This window comes from Dreissena polymorpha, chromosome 2, assembly GCF_020536995.1.
Source record: "Dreissena polymorpha isolate Duluth1 chromosome 2, UMN_Dpol_1.0, whole genome shotgun sequence".
NCBI classification, from domain to species: Eukaryota; Metazoa; Mollusca; class Bivalvia; order Myida; family Dreissenidae; genus Dreissena; species Dreissena polymorpha.
The window spans coordinates 88,133,803-88,151,351 of record NC_068356.1 but is presented as its reverse complement, the minus strand read 5'-3'; the positions used below and the strand labels follow the sequence as shown (position 1 = coordinate 88,151,351).

The 17,549-nt window shown below is 34.6% G+C and overlaps 1 protein-coding gene across 5 annotated transcripts in view; it reads right to left on the bottom strand.

Annotated features, from left to right (window-relative positions):
* The window catches only part of LOC127867957 (folliculin-interacting protein 1-like), a 280,754-nt gene extending 264,303 nt beyond the window's left edge, over positions 1-16,451 (bottom strand). For 4 of the 5 annotated variants that reach the window (XR_008043820.1, XR_008043818.1, XR_008043819.1 and 1 more), the window contains exons 1-10: positions 15,651-16,286; positions 14,990-15,107; positions 14,624-14,722; positions 13,996-14,124; positions 12,948-13,529; positions 8,853-9,025; positions 7,061-7,231; positions 4,402-5,619; positions 3,226-3,333; positions 1,599-1,767 (exon numbers count right to left, since the gene is read on the bottom strand). Coding sequence is in view for 2 of the 5 variants with exons in the window: in XM_052409480.1 (XP_052265440.1) it covers positions 1,599-1,767; positions 3,226-3,333; positions 4,402-5,619; positions 7,061-7,231; positions 8,853-9,025; positions 12,948-13,529; positions 13,996-14,124; positions 14,624-14,722; positions 14,990-15,107; positions 15,651-15,769 (2,886 nt within the window). In the remaining 3 variants the exon portion in view is untranslated. Of the gene's footprint in view, positions 1-1,598; positions 1,768-3,225; positions 3,334-4,401; positions 5,620-7,060; positions 7,232-8,852; positions 9,026-12,947; positions 13,530-13,995; positions 14,125-14,623; positions 14,723-14,989; positions 15,108-15,650; positions 16,287-16,313 lie in introns of those variants that run through there. The other variant, XM_052409481.1, reaches the window with a different exon arrangement.
* Positions 16,452-17,549: the final 1,098 nt, after the last annotated feature.

Sequence of the window (17,549 nt, the reverse complement as noted above, 5' to 3'; positions counted from 1 at the left end):
GAAAATGTTCTGGCTACCTTCTGGCTACTAAGAGCCACTAGTGGCTACTATAAGCCTTTTGTGTTTTCAAGATTAATATTAAAGCATTGGTTGTGGCTACCATCTGGCTCATAATTGCACTTTTTTGATACAAGAATATGTTCTGGCACTCTTCTGGCTACTATGAGCCGCTAGCTGCTACTATGAGCCGCTAGCGGCTACTTATAGCCATAAGATTGCCACACGGTAGCCGCTAGCGGCTACTATTGGCTACTTTCTGGCTAGTAGTTGCGGCTACAAAAAAGGTAGCGGCTTTGTAGCCGCAACATTGCGGCAACCTTTTCATTTCTGTAAGGGCTGTCATTTGTAGAAAAATAATTCTCACATTAATCTAATGCCCAAAACCATTTTTAGTTCATTTTTGAATATACATTTTTGTATTCAGTAAAAAAGCACAAGGCGTAGAATAATACAAAAGATTGTGTTATATTTGTTTAACATTTCTGTCAAATGTATTCGTTTCACTAAATGCTGCCATTTTGTACTATACAATGTTAAATGAACTTGAAATATGTAGACTTAACCAAAATGACTGGATCATGTTTTTTTGTTATCAAATTTTTGATATGGCAAATCTGAAAATATCTGAGCAATTTATTGAAGCCTTAGTACATGTATATTGGTAAAACCATAAAATACCAACAGCAAATTCAGCCATACCAATTTCTGCTTATTAAGTTTCTTGACAGTTTTCATACCCTATATCTTTTTGCAAAGTCTAACTACACACAAATACAATGTATAAACAAGAAACCGTCCGAGATGGGTGATGCTCCCCAAAGGTTTTTTTGTCACAATATTGCACTATATATTCAGATAAAAGGAAACGTCTTGAGGGCACAGTAGTTGGGGGGACAAGAATTTTTTATAAAAAATTTCAAAGGGCCATAACTCTGTGAAAAAATCACCCGACCAGAACCCGCTGATAATATGCACATCTCCTCTTGGTAGTGAAGCTTCCCATAAAGTTTCATTGAATTCCCGTCATAAGTTGCTGAGAAATTGCCTGGACAAGAATTGCACTTTATGTACAGTTAATGGAAAATTTCAAAGGGCCATAACTCTGTGAAAAATCATCCGACCAGAACCCGCTGATAATATGCACATCTCCTCTTGGCAGTGAAGCTTCCCATAAAGTTTCATTGAATTCTGGTCATTAGTTGCTGAGAAATAGCTCGGACAGGAAATGCACTATATGTACAGTTAATGGAAAATTTCGAATGGCCATAACTCTGTGAAAAATCATCTGACCAGAACCCGCTGATAATATGCACATCTTCTCTTGGTAGTGAAGCTGCCCATAAAGTTTTATTGAATTCCGGTCATTAGTTTCTGAGAAATAGCCCGGACAAAAATTGTGCACGGACGGACACATAGACGAAGCGGCGACTATATGCTCCCCCCAAAATAAATTTTGGGGGAGTATAAAAATATACTTAATAGTCTTGAGTTAATAATATACACTTAATAGTCTTAAGTTTAGTCAAAATCAATGACATGTTGTTTAAAATTATTATGCTTAAATGCGGAAACCTCATAAGCCATGTGCTTTCACTGACCTGCGTTGCCATCCGAATGTCCCTGTTCAGCTTCTCTAAGTGGTCTTTATCTGACGTCCCGTGCAGAACAAAGTTGGACATGTAGTGGTCTGAGAAATCAGCCAGAAGTGAGCGTCCAAAGTTCTTGTTGAACTGCTTCTGGCTTGAACAACTGTTCTCTTGCACCGGGCTGGAATAACAATATATGGGGCTATATGAGTTTGTTGTGGGAAAACTGGGCTTAAAGCATGAATATCAACACGTATAGCTATCCTAATGGCGGTTTCTTTGTTCATGGGCTGAGTTTCATACAAAAGAGCCACACTTTGGGAAAATGGGGCTAGATGTATGTGCATGAAGTTTCTTCCCAGATAAGCCTGTGCAGTCAGCACAGGCTAATCAGGGTTGACACTTTCTGCCTTAACTGGATTAACTTCCTCTACACAAAAAATACTTAACAAGAGGAAAGAGTCAGCCATGATTAGCCTGTGCTGGCTGCACAGGCTAATTTGGGAAATACTTTACACACATACATGAAGGCCTGTTTTCCTAATCAATGGTTCAAAGGCATTGTTATGAAAGTGGTATTGGAAACTACATTCTATTGATTCTAATCAACAAACATTGGGTATATAGTATATGGAGTTGAATCGTTAATAAATTATTTTATGCTCTACCTTCAAGCTAAAACACTGTAAACATTCTGGTAAATATGTACAAACAAGAAACCGTCGGAGACGGGTGATGCTCCCCAAAGTGTTTTTTTTTGTCACAATATTGCACTATATACTCAGATAAAAGGAAACGTCTTGAGGGCACAGTAGTTGGGAGGACAATAATTTGTTTATAGAAAATTTCAAAGGGCCATAACTCTGTGAAAAATCATCCAACCAGAACCCGCTGATAATATGCACATCTCCTCTTGGTAGTGAAGCTTCCCATAAAGTTTCATTGAATTCCAGTCATTAGTTGCTGAGAAATAGCCGGACAAGAATTGCACTATATGTACAGTTAATGGAAAATTTCAAAGGGCCATAACTCTGTGAAAAATCATCCGACCAGAACCGGCTGATAATATGCACATCTCCTCTTGGTAGTGAAGCTTCCCATAAAGTTTCAATGAATTCCGGTCATTAATTGCTGAGGAATAGCCCGGACAAAAATTGTGCACAGACGGACAGACACACGGACGGACAGACGAAGCGGCGACTATATGCTCCCCCCAAAATTTTTGGGGGGAGCATAAAAAATGAAAAATTAATTAGTTAAGATGCAGATAGGTAGACATCTATATAATATATCCATATACAAATGCAGTAGATTGAAACATGGAATCGATAAAATATCAAGAAATTCAATGTTCAGGCATGAAACGGACTAGTTTGAGTAAATATTAGAAGTACACATTTAATCTGCATTCATAAATGTAGAGTGATGAGTGTCGATACAAAAGCAGATGAAAAATAAGTACCAGTATGATTGAAAACCTAGAAACTTGAAATGAGAACTCATATTTTTCCAATTGCAGATCCAACATTAAACTTATTTTTGTTCCTAATAGTAACAATTCTTGCATTTGGTTTTACAACTTAGAGATTTAAAGCTCTCTTATTCTTTATGGTGAAGCCAAGACTTAATTGCTACATACTTGGGCATGGGAAGTTCATGGCAATAGGTTCTTGGGTCAACAATATCAAGCTCATGATTGCTGTTAGAAGAGACGTGACGACGCTTGTGTTCCGTAGGGGTAACTGGCCTGCAAATGAGCAAATAGCAGGGTTCAAGCTTGAGAGATTACAAATACGTAAAGAAAACGTGGATCGGTGGAAAGACATGCAACATTTTAATAACAATGAAACATTATGTAGAACATAAACAATTACTAAAAGAAACATGGACATTTCACCAAAGCAAATTGTTCAAATGCCTAATTGTTTTTTTACTATACAAAAACAGTATGAGTATTTATAATATATATTTCAATCGAAGTAACAATGATTCACCCTTAACTGATAACCTAATAACCCTTGAATTTTTCTGAGGATTTTTTATATACAGAACAATAATTAATATTAAGTAGCGCTTTTAATATATAAAATCAACATTTGCGGATGAATATTAGTAAAAAATTGTCAAACTTTGGTAGAAACAGTATACATTTTACATGTCTTATATTTAAATAATGTGCTCCATAAAGCAAAAACCATTTTAACCACAATGCATATAAGATATGAAAAATTAACTTCAAAACATCACCAAGAGACAAACATAATAATAATAATATAGTGGATGCCTTTAAGACAAACAAAATACACACATCACAACATAAAACAAATCTAAACAGAATATAATTGTAAATGTTGTAAAATTACTAATTTGTGTTAGTCAAAGCTGACGGCCTCTAAAACTGCCAAACAATATACTGGTATGTGACAATCAATTCAATCAACACAAAAATCATGTGCAGTATCCATTCATCTCCTAGTATCCATTCATCTCCTGACATGAACATCATATGATGTTTCTTTTAATTGGAGGCAAAAAGCTAATATAATTTCCTTGCACTAGATAATTATACCTTTAACACCTCATTGCTCATAATTTGTTTTCAAGTCATAACAGTATGATTCTGCTTTCAGCTAGATTTTAGTCATAACATTGATTCACATAAAGGATCTAATGCAATAAAATGTTAATACTCAATACTGCAACAGAAAATGGAGAGGATTACAGGGATAACACAAGCTTCTTGCTTGATGAAAATGTTTATGTATTGTAGAGAGGGAAGGAATGTAATAATTAGCCCACTCAAGTTCATGGTTACCTGTGCCTTCCTATTTTGGTTGTGGCTTCTGAAAGCTGCTTTGACATCGATGACCTCCGATGCTTGTAAGGGTTTTCCAGTGACCCCAGCCGCCCACGCGACGCCCACTCTCCTTCTTGCGGCGTTGTTTTCACTTCCCGAGACTTCATGGAGGTCAGATCTGGCAAGGACGGAGCTTTAAACGGATCGCTGTCTGACAGCGAATCATAGTTCTCTCCCCCTGAAAAGAACCGCTGTTTTTCATGTCTATGTTTTGGAAGGTCAACTATTCTGTCGCCTTCGTCCAATTCATCAATAGTTTTAACTTCAATGGTATCATCATCAAAATACCCATCAAACATGCTGTTACTGCCTTTATGCTGGAAAATGTCTGTTATCTCCTTTTTGGAAAGTACTTTTTGGGCATTTTCTGGTATCTTTATGTCTCTCCCTGCAACTGGCAACTTTAGAAGGTAATCACTAGTCCTAGTAAAATCACAGTTCCGACTAAAGGCCACATGCTCACGTTCAGGACTGTCTGCTATCTGAACATGAGACAAACGGCACTCAGAGAGTTTAGTGAGGTTCTCATCCTCTGGAACTTTCAGAATAAGTTTCAAGTTACCTTTCTTAAGTTTCAGTTGACTTTTTCTAGCATCATCATCTTCAGCAATACCCTTTGAGATTTCATCACCAGAAGTTCTAGGACTTTTGTCACATACACAATTTCCGATGGGGACATAAAACACACTATTTCCCACTTTCCCGTCCGACAGCCGATTAGCGTTACATGCTTCACAGGGTTGTGAAAGATCAGTTTTCCTGTTGTTACTATTACAGTCCAATATTTCACTGCTGCTCACTGAGTCCACACCACTGCTTGATTCATATCTCAAGGAATCCAATGGCAAAGGTATGAATGACTTTGGACTATCCTCACCAACATCATGAAACACAAATCCTCTTGTTTCATTGACTGGTGTAGGAGAATCTGAATGAACACTTGAACGTGGCACAGAATTTGACACAGTTTTCACACTGTCGCTTGGCGTGTCTGCTTTGAAAGTCAGACTTTCTATGTATGTTTCTAGGCACCCTAGCTCGGAAGATTCAATAATATCACTACATCGAATGAAGTAACTGAGAACAAATAAGAACTTTTTCACAACCTCTGCCTTTTTACCCACAATGACTGTCCTTGAAAGTTTTAATGGAAATCCTATGGCACCGTACAGATCTCTGGAAAGACAAAAAACAAACCTTTTAGCAAGAATCTCACCAATTTTATTTCCAGCTACTATCTAAGCATTTGTCTTTAAACAGTTTTACATCAGTAATTTTTTACGGAAATTTTGGGCCAAAATTCAGCCCCAGTCCTGTTCAAAATGTAGATTCTCCTCCAATTATTATGTAGAAATTCCCTGCTCAATGTCAGTTTTATTTTGAATAAAATGACATTAAGTTTGAGCATAAGTGAATTAAGCATTTGAAGTAAAGAATTTGATCCATAAATTATAACAAAGTAATCATACTTATACCTTTTGGGATAAATTCACAATCTTATGGGCCCTCCCACCTTTCCCCAGACCAGAGGTGAAAAAGCAGTGTACCAACAACAAGTTAAGTCAGTGAAATACTCAGTTCAACCAACCACATCTGAAGACTTATTCTATATCTTTAGACCAACTTTATGATACAGACAACCCACTTAAACCAGAATATGAGAATGCCCATTTCAAAATTTTCCTGTGCAGGGATTGCTTTGGTAAAAGTACAAGACCTTGTTGCTCAAGAAATCTTCCTGATTGCCACAAATACCGCCATAAATCGTTTATTACATGCAGCTTGGGGGATAGAGTTATAATTTTTGAAAACCATAATTGATTTATATGTTCTTCATTTTCACTTTTACATTTTTTTCATACCATATTTCTTGAAAATTCATTAACGTAATTCCTATTTATTTTAATACTTAACTAAATTGTTTGGAATTTCCTCCCCTGGATAATATTTATGCTATTATTTTGGCAAGGTTTTTCTGAATGAGTTCCAAATCAACAACAATTTAATTGGTTGATACTTGAATAACTAAATTCTAATTATGGATTTAATTTATGGATACAGCAATTAAAATGAATGACAATTTGAAGGCAACGCGAGTCTGGTATTCTCAGTTGTTCTTAAATGCGAGATGCTGATCTGTTTATTACATGTACATTATCTTAGTCTATAGATAAAACATTGTGTATTATCACCTGCATAAACTGCCAGATAAAACCAATAAAGACACTGCCCTTCACAGGATACCCTCCAGTATGCATTATCTTGTAAACTGATGGCAGCTGTTTTTCAATCAATGACTGATAAATAATCGCCTGCACTGGACCAAAAATGCGACTTTGAACTATAAATTATAAGAAATTTGTGGCACAAAAATTAAATATTTCAATACCCTCTTGAATTTTGGAATATTCTTTTCCATGCCTAATTTAATTGTTAAGACTTTAATATATGTGTCAGTTGTAAAAAAAAATTGTATACTAAAATAATTTGTATATGTTTGATAATAGCATTGCTTAAACCATATTTTGGAGGATTCTAAAGTTAGCAGATGAATAACTGAACTGGATGTTAAACATTTTAGCGACAATTCCCTAGAAAAAGAAAACAGCTCCATTACCCCAGCTGTGCCCAAAGTGGGTTGTATGGGTGAGACTTGGCAAGGGAGTCCACCCACTTGGCTGAGTTCTTGTCCAGGTAGGACCCCGTGGGAGATCCACCTGCTGGCATCACCGTGGGAACCCACGCTAGATGGTGGGTCAACACCGCAGTAACCAGAGAGCTCATGAAACTGTGAACAAAGCAAAACAGGTGTCTGATATTTGGTGAATCATAAATTGGAGTACAAGTACTGAGTCAAATACTAAAATGTGGGTCAACGCTGCAGTCAACAGTGAGCCCATGAAACTGTGAATGAAGCAAAACAGGTGTCTGATTCTTTGGTGACAACAGAAAATTAATTTCTAATACCAAGTACTTGAGGCAATTTGCAGTTTTTGATCAGCAGCTATTCGCCCCTAAATTTGTTAAAAAATGAGTCGCCAACTTTTCAAAATTTATTAAATTGTGCAAAATTTAGTAACAAACTTTTTGAAATTGTGTCAATTTGTAGCAAATTTCTCAAAATTGTGAAAATTAGAGTAGCCAACTTCTAAACATTCTCTAAGAATGACAAATAGCCCTGGTACTCATTTTCAGTTGTCTACCACAGTATTATCTACATGTTTTGTATTGTCTAAATAGTAATGACAATTTAAGAGATACATGTATGAACAATGGAATGAAGGTATTTGGTTATACTTTTTCCCTTTTTTAATATTTAAAATTGAAATACACCAACTCACAGTAAAGCACAGTTTGTCTTTAAGTAAAATGCAAACATGTATATTTTTTATTTAGATGATGGTATTTTATACTACAGTCTACAGGTATTTAATGTGTTTTTGTATACATTCAATCATTGGGCATGGAAAATGACAATGACTCTATCACTATACCTATTGTCACAAAAAGTTTGTAAAATAATCATGTGACCAAGACAAACACATAATTATCAACAGCTTTTTACAATTTACAGCTGACGCTGGTTTAATCTAGACCTGAATTCAATCCTGAATGATTGACACAATCCAGTTATCATATGCAGATTACCAGACTACCAAAGCATGTGATATGCAGTGCAAGCATTTCTGAATACAAAAAGTTATTTAGAACACATCTTACGTTTCACAGCTGATAGGAAAATGCTACCATGTCACATGTCTCAATATATTATGCAACGCATGCATCACAATGAAACATGTGAATGAATAAAGCATAAGCCCAATGTTATACATTAAAAAAAGTGACATAATTATACAAACAAGTATTCAAGACTAATTTTATATTCATTTATCCTCTATATATGAGTTTCACATGTAACTTATTGCAATTGTTATTTGTTAAGGTTGAAAATTCTAAAGCTTAAATTTACAGAATTTTCCTTTTTGTATTGAGTAAAATTGCGCAGCCTTCTTACTTACACAACTTCTAGGTAACATATTTCTTACCAAAAAAACACAATTAATATACAAAACAAGAGCTTTCTCCATAGGAAGACATATGCCCTCAGACGCTTTTTCGAAACCTAAACGCAGATTTCGAAACCTAAACGCGGACCCAAAGTTCAAGGTCATGGTCAAAGGGGTCAAAATTTGTGTGTGAATGGAAAAGCCTTGTCCATATACACATGCATACCAAATATGAAGGTTACATCTGAAGAGACATAGAAGCTATGAGCATTTTTCAAAACCTAAACGCAAAAGTGTGACGAACACACAGACAAACAGACGGACAGTGCGATTGCTATATGCCACCCTACTGGGGGGCATAAAATTACACCATGTACAAACTTTTGAACACCATTAACTTACAAGTTTGTGTTCCGGCTCTCAAATTTGTTGACCAGACTCACAAACTCTTTCAGGAACTTATCACAGAGCATGTAGCGATAGTTTGTGAAGGACATCATGTTCAGCCACATGGGTTCACTGAGACGGGGGGCCGTGTACAGGTCACATATGTCCTCATAGAAGTGCTCATAAGCCTACAAATGATAGGAAAATACACTTTAGTGATCACTAATTCACCTTCTTAGGTCTACAATTAAAAATATTCTTAAAAATATAATGTTCTTAAACTAATTGAAAGTGAAGTCTAGCATTGCAGTTCATACCAATAATCAAATAACTCTTCATTTAGAACACGGCTAAAACACGGTATTGGTGCTCATAGTAGTCTCACTCACCTAAAAAATTGAAATTGTAGATACAGCATTTCCTTGGTGTTATTTTTAAAGCTCAAGGTATCCCCTACTCAAATCAAGTTGAATTTTATTTGATCATGCATGCATTATTTTTTTATCTAACATTTTCATCCTTTGGTATAATACAAGTTACATACACTACACTAGTCATATAACATGCAAGAAAAACATAGCAGAACTTCAAAACTTCAGATATTTTCACTTTAACATCAACTACAGGTTATAAACTGTGGAAATAAAGCAAAAAACCAAAAGTGATTACTATCTTAACAAAAAAATCAAAGCATTAATTAATCAGGTATCAGACCAAAAGAGAACCAAGCAAGAAACTTTTCTATAACTTTTATTATAGACCCACAAGATAGCTAATTAGGCATTTGTCTGAAACCAGGAAGTATATTCAAACAAAATAAATCGAAACAATTGGTTTGAAAAAGCATAAGTTTTCATAAAAGGTAGAATTGCATGCTCATAAGTTTGGTTACAGACACTACCAAAATATATGATTCCAAAAACAGTTGCAGAATGGCATAAAGCATTAAAAAATGCACTATAAAAGCAAGTTTACATAAAAACAGTGACTTGAACATTATATCAAATGATTTTTGATCTGTTGGAATTTTAGTTAAAACACATTTTTTGTGTACATGATCTGAGTTGGTTACAGACACTACACATGGGGTAACAATAGCTGTCCAGGAGACGTGTAGCTTGACAATTCTCAGTGCTGGGCACATACAAGTCAAAGAAGACTAATCTGACATTATGAGTTTGGCATCTCATATGAATTGGCACACCTGTATAGAGTTTCAAATTAATATAATCTAGAATTTCATTATGCAGCAATAAGCATTACCAAATAATGTGCGGAAAACTTTCCAAACATTTCAGTGTAAAAAAAAAATGTAAATTTGCAAGCAGCAAATCAGTGATGTATTTATAACCCTTTGTTACTCTAGCTATCAAGATAATCACATAGAAGTTTAAGCTTTAAGTAATGTTTGCACTGAATTTGAATTTGCGAAGTCCACTTTCAATAATATCTCTGGATCTTGTGCGCTATAAACAAGATGACATCTATTGATTCCTGTAAACAGTCATCTCTTCCAGGCCAAATTTGCTTAACTTTCAAAATAAATGTATTTCAATCTGATTTCTGTTCCAAAGCAAACACTAAAATGTCCTTTGATTCAATTCTTTTGCTCTAGCCTAGCAGCTACGAAGGCATCATAGTTGTATTTTAGCTTCTCATATTTTCGTTTGTTCTCCCAATGCTTAACCTTCATGCAGCCAAACCTAGTCTTATTTTTTATTTTATGCTTTCCAGTGGTTTATAGAGAAATATAAGTGAATTAAAACTGATCATTTCACTGTTTCAAACAGTGAAAATTATCAGTGAAAATTATTGATAATTTTCACTGTTTCCTGTGAAATGACGTCATTGTTTTACGAAATGACGTCATTATCGCAGCGAGATTCTTTAGTTAAACTCTTAAAAAAAGCATAAAACAAAAAGAAAATTTGTTGGATTCGGTGGAATATCGGTGCGCCACTCGTGAAAATATTATTTTATATGATCACTCGTGAATTAAAATCAATAATCCACCGAATCCAACAAATATCTTCTATATCTTTTCTTTTTTGCTTGATTTATCTATGCTTCCTGAAACAAGAACGGAAACAAAATTCATTTTCCTTTCTTCAAAGTTTCTGCTACTAATTAAAGCATAAGAATGTAAATTTATATACATGTAGTGTAAAGCATACAGTGCGCATGTCTTCATTGATCCATTCATAAGCAAAGGAAATGATTAAATGCAGCCATTAGGATCAAAGTAAAAAACAGAAGTTACTTCAGACATGGTTAAAACTCATCACTTTAGCTTTAAAAATGATTTCATATGCTCTTTGATAGCATGAACAATAATAAGTTAAATGTGTAGGCATTGTAGAGTCTGTAACCATATGACCATCAAAACAAACTGTTTGATATTGTGTCTGATCTCAGTAAATTCTTAAATGGTTTTGTTTGGATTTACTGTTCTCATGATATTTAATGCAAAAAACTATGTTTCCATTTGCATATTCTAGGAGATAATTGAAAAAATGCCAGTTTATAGACAGCTACACTATGAAGACAATTTATTTACATTATTATGATAAATATTTCAAATTTCAGACAGAAAATGTCTAAATAATGCACCTTAGACATCAGCAATGTAATACAAAATACTAAATAAATTGTTCTTAAAAAAGAATTCCACAATAATGCTTACATTATTTCATCCCAAGAGGTCTTGCTTTACCTTTTTTTGCACATTAATCTATTGCACAATGTATGATGTAACATTCCAACTTAAAAGATGGAAGTTTCTCATGAGTAAAACAAAATATTTATGAGAAATAGAACAGGGATTTTTTTCCTTCATTTTTTACACATTTTTGTAGTGTCTGTAACTTTTTTTATTGAGTTGCTGTTTTTTAATGGTACAATACAGCACCACCAATTTTGGCTAACTTGGACATCACATGGATACACATGAGCCAATGTAGGAGTTATACTTTTCCATAATGAAACAACAAAATTATTGCCATATAAACTTGTAAAGGTTACAGACACTACAAAATTTAGAACTGGAAAGTTTGACAAAGAACAAGCTCTCATTCGAATATCTTTGCTAGAAATGTGATTTAAATGGTTTAACTACTTATTATAATATACAGTCGAGTTCTAGATGTCAATAAAAGTTATAATTAATGTCATTTTGTACACAATGTTGGCATATAACAACAGATTAGTGTTTGAATTTCAGTGTTGAAACAAAACTTCTACTGATGGTATTTTGCTTATAAAATCCATAATATTTTACCGATTTCTTTAATTCAAGAAGCAACATTTGCAGGATAGAATTCTGAATAAAACCAGACCAATAAATGCACAATTTCAGTATGATATTTGAGAATTCTCTACTTTATATTCAAGCTTTTTTCGAGTGAGACTGCATAACGCTCAAAAATGGCCATTTTTAGAGCTAGTTTCCATGCATATCTCAAGAATGGGTTACACAAATCTCTTGAAATTTTCAGGAAAGTAAGAGAGGTATATGCCAGGCTTACCAATCTTTAATATTGGTTCTTATCGTGTTTACTTTTTCTTTTTCATGCATATAACATGAAAATTCCCTTATGAGCACCAATACCGTGTTTTAGCCGACAGCATGTTAATGGCATAAACACTATTTTAGCCTGTATACATACACATTTGCAGGTATTTGTTTTGAGTCTAAGACTATTCTTTATTCTTAAGTCTAAGAATGGTTTGGTAAATACAGGCCCTAAGGACTGAACAAGTTGCTTTTGGCGACTAAACCATTTAAAATACATACACTTTTTAAGAAATGCATAACATGGCCGGATTGAACATCAAAAGAAAAATTTAACTTTCATCATGCATTAGCCAGAAATTATAAAGTTAAGTTTTCAGGCTGAAAGGAAGTTTAGTAGCCTCAAAGAATTACAGGTAGAATTATTTTTTTTACCAAAGCAGCAGCCTATAATGTGTAAAATAAACATAAACCATACACTTATAGAGTATACAATTGTAATTAAATTTTAGCTGAAAACTTCAACTTTGTTTTTCAAAAATGTATTATTTAACTGAATTGTGATGAAGTCAAGATAATTATCACATGAAATGTCTTACCTCGATGATGACGGGGTAGAAGGCATGTTTCGAGCCACAGTAGTACGTCTGCTCGATTTCCCGTCTCATCTGCTCCAGGTGACTCTCAAACAGGGCAATATGGGAGAAGAAAAAACTCTCGAAAAGCCCACTTGTCTTCTCGCCTTTTTCAGATAAAGTGTCAAATATGCACGCTATGGCAATCTTAACCTTCTTTGGCATTTTTGAAGCGGAAAATTCCAGAAATATATTATCCTGCTGACTGCCTCGTCGTCCATGACCATCAAGCGACGTCGTCTGACCGCGAATGATACGTTTTGCGTAGTTACTGCCGCGGCTACCGCTGTAGCTTCCCTGAAAACTCCCGCTCGAAGTTAACGAAGTCAGCGACGCGAGACCGCTATCCTCGTCAATCATGTCCATGCTAGTCCTCCAGCTAGCCTGCGCAGGAGAGGGAACATCTACTGGACTGCTCTCGCTGCCTTGTGATATTGATAGCCCTCTGGGTATTGGGTTAGCAATGTCTGTCACGCTCGAGAAGCTATTGTCCTCACACTCCCCTGCTGCAGCCATCAGCTTCTTTGGTTTCTCGGGTACAAAAACCTTAGTGATACAATTGGTAAAATTATTAACCCTTTGCATGCTGGGAAATTTGTAGTCTGCTAAAATGTTGTCTGCTGAATTTCTTAAATTAGCATTTTCTTCGATTTTTTTCAAAGAATACTATCATAATTGCAAACAGTTTGGATCCTGATGAGACGCCATGTTCTGTGGCGTCTCATCTGGATTCAAACTGTTTGCAAAGGCTTTCAAAATTCTTTGGTTTCTCAGGTACAAAAACCTTAGTGATACAATTGGTAAAATAATTAAAATATACAATTATTAGAATTGTATATGAATGTTCTATATGTTGACAATTATTTGTATAAACCCATCAAGTAGCAGCTGCTTAACATCTGTATATGAAATGATAGCATATGAACATTATATTACTCTATGAAATGCTTGCATGTATGCATGCAACATTCTACAGAGAAAATAAATTTTGCATATAAAAACGACAACACACCTTAGTGATCATGAGCTGTGGCGGGGATCGGGTGACGTGGACCTTGAAGGAGGTTCCCTTGTAAGCCACGCCCAGTGCACCAAACATTATCTCCTCAAGTTTCTTCTTGTCTGACCCAGTTTTTTGTGGCTGAACAAAAGATGAGTAAAAAACTAGAGATTGTATGCATGTATATTATTTTTTTAATCTCATGTATTTTTAAGTTGATTGTCCGTTTCCTGCGAAGAAACAGTAATAAGAATATTAGGGCAGATTTCACGATTGCTTCTTAAATCTAACACAGGACTATGCAGATGCAAGGCTTGTACAATATCCATTACATCATATTACAACCATGCATTCTTTATAAGACTATATACCGGTGATATTGTTATTCTCATTCTATTCAATATTAGAAATTCACAAAACAGGTAAGATAATATTAGACCAGAATTAGGGTAGATTGTTATAAGCCTAAAATATAACTGTCATGTTTTCATTTAAAATTATGTACTAGATTACAAGTGTTTACTCAATTTTTTAAATGAATAATTGACATCCACATTATTTAAGGTATACAATGGACATTTTTTTTTGTAGGATACAAAGCAAACAGTTCTCAACAAATTTATACTAAGTAATGATTTACCTGGTAACTGAAGCATTTCTTGCTGGAAACATTGTGCTTAATTGCATTTTCATCTGATGAATGTTTTTTATGGGGTGATCGGTCCTTCTTTAAACAACACTGAAAAACATATGCAAAAATATTTTTTCCATGAACAGCCCATAAAACAATTTGAACCATTTTTTTTACATTTGAAACAGAGGTTAACATTTAATGATAATGCTTTAAAAAGATTTTTACACAGACTATCCATTTTGTTTCCAAGTTGTGTAAAATATATTTTTTAAATATTTAAATATGGTTATTTAAAAAAAGTGTCAAAATAATAAATTATATGTCGCTGAATTTTGAGGACAATAAACACTGGGATGACATGCACTAAATTACCTTTCCATCCTCCCTGACAAGAGCTTTAGAATCAAAGACTAGCCTTCTTCCTTTAGTGTCGCTGTCGATAAACAGGACAAGACGAAGCGACTTCGCATCAAAATGTGGCTTCTTCCAGCTTAAAGTTTTAATAGTCACAAGAAATATGTTAAAGATTGTACCTTTTATTCTTTCAAAGAGAATAACGGGTTACTGTAATTTTTTTCAATATATAATCAGGTGAGGCTTAGAATAATATAATATGTGTGCCAAGCCTGATATGTAACAAATTGCTAGGACATGAACCTGTTTTTCTGCTAATCATACCTCAATGCCACCATTTTAAAAGAAAAAAAACAAAATTATAAATACAACGCTGCATTTTTAGGGGGCATTAATATGTTGGATGATTTCCATTTCAATTAACTCTTTCAGTGCTGGAACCGAATTTTGAAGGCCTCTGCAAACAGTTTGGATCGAGATAAGCCGCCACAAAACGTGGCGTCTCACCAGGATCCAAACTGTTTGGTATTCTGATAGTATTTTTTGAAAAAAAAATCGAAGAAAATGCTAATTTTAGAAATTCAGCAGACAACATTGTAGCAGACAACAAATTTCCCAGCATGCAAAGGGTTAATAAATAAATAAATATTATATTCAAATCAGATAATTTCAAATTTACCTGGTTGGATCTGCATGAAAATGGTGAAAATGCATCTTCATATCCTTTACAATCTCATACTGATTTATATGATATAGGTGAACAGGCATCTTGTTAAAATTGTTAAGAAGAACTTTCATTTACAATCAAATGAATGAATTATTGTCTAGAACATTTTTTAGAATATCCATCATAAGTATGAATGCACTCTATCAATAACTGTTAGTCGTTACCGTGCACTGAACTTGAATGTGGACACTAACAAATCATATGACTGTACCATGTCCCATTGGCCATGTGACACACAAAGGTATCTTACTCACACACAGCCTCCTACAACATTTTTCCTTACACACAACTACCCAAGTTAAGACTGTTCATTGATTTTGTATTAATCGTCGATCTGATTAGTGTATTTAAAATGCTTTAATTAACGTTTGTTTCTAAAGGGCACCCATATTTAAAAGACATATGCGGTGATTTGTGAGTGTTAAATTAGTTATCAATATTCTATAAGGTATCTGCTGTTAATCTCCTAATCGTGTTTACAAATGTGATAGCTGCGTGATTGATCATAGTCTTGTGATGATTTCGATGTCATGTGACACTATCATTTCAAGATTTGTCAAACAATTTCAAAAAGAAAGGTTTCGTGTAATCAATGTAATCGTTGATAATACATACTCTGTTGTTGACTCGTTGTACGGTAATCTTGCTTGATTCTGACGCCTGAGTTTATTGTTATTAAACAATTTTTGAATAAATGCCATTTTCTTTCATTTTCGGTCAGCCATGTTGTTTTTTATTGGAAACATCACATGAGTAAACGCCATTTTGATTGGATAGCTATAAATAGAACTATTGGTAAATAACTTCGGTATTCGTCTTGTCCGCGTGCACGTCGGTCACAATACATAAAAGAGTGAAAAGACAACTCTGCGGGGAGATTGATACAAAGTAACAGGCTTGAGCCGAAATATAGTCAATTTAAAATTACTTTCGCGTTATTTTCACGCTTTAAGTCACACTCTTTAAGTCACAAGAATAAAAAACAACGTGCTTACAATGCATTTTATCGTTTTTACAAGATACAAAAATACCCATACTATGAATATTATATTCTTCATATAAAGTATAAATTTAAATATATATAGAGTATTTTTCTAAAAGGTCCAAGTGATGCAGGTGTGGATGCGAGAGCATGTTCTGCATACATAACGAATAACTACAAACATCAATATGACAGCTTTTTTTCCACAAACATGCTACATTTATGTTTGTTTAGTTCATTTTCTCGCCGTTTTCGCAGCGCTCAGTCAACTAACTCTCACTGTTCCTGGGTTAGCCGGGTAAACAGAACGAAGTGCACATACTTATGTCAGTAAGTGACAACACATTTACCCATTTTTAACCTTCTGTATACCCTTATACGCATTTAGTGCGCACGTTTAAGGCAATATCCCGCCCTCAAAAGCAGAGTTTTACCTGTAGTATATTCAGCAAACATCAATAGCGTTAACAACATGCGCTATTTTGCCTCTCTATATTATAAAAGGTATATATGCAATAATTAAACGCAGATACTTACATATTATATATAATAATCTTATATAATTCATACTTTTAAATGGCGCTGAACCTCCAACGCTAGAAACGCTAACTAGTGTCTTACATATGGACGTTGGTCCACCGTCGCCCAACTAAAAATAGCATGTAAAACCAAGTATGCGCATGCTCAGTGGCGGGCGCAGTAAATGGTTAAAGTGAAAGTAGATGTCGCCGCCATTTTGTGTGGTTGGTAAAGTCGAGGCCTATTTATAAACTTAAACACAAGCGTTACAAGCCACTTACTTAATGTGTCACCAATCCGGAAGTTTATAACTGAAAGTCAAACATTTACAGTAGATTTTCTTTCTGTTT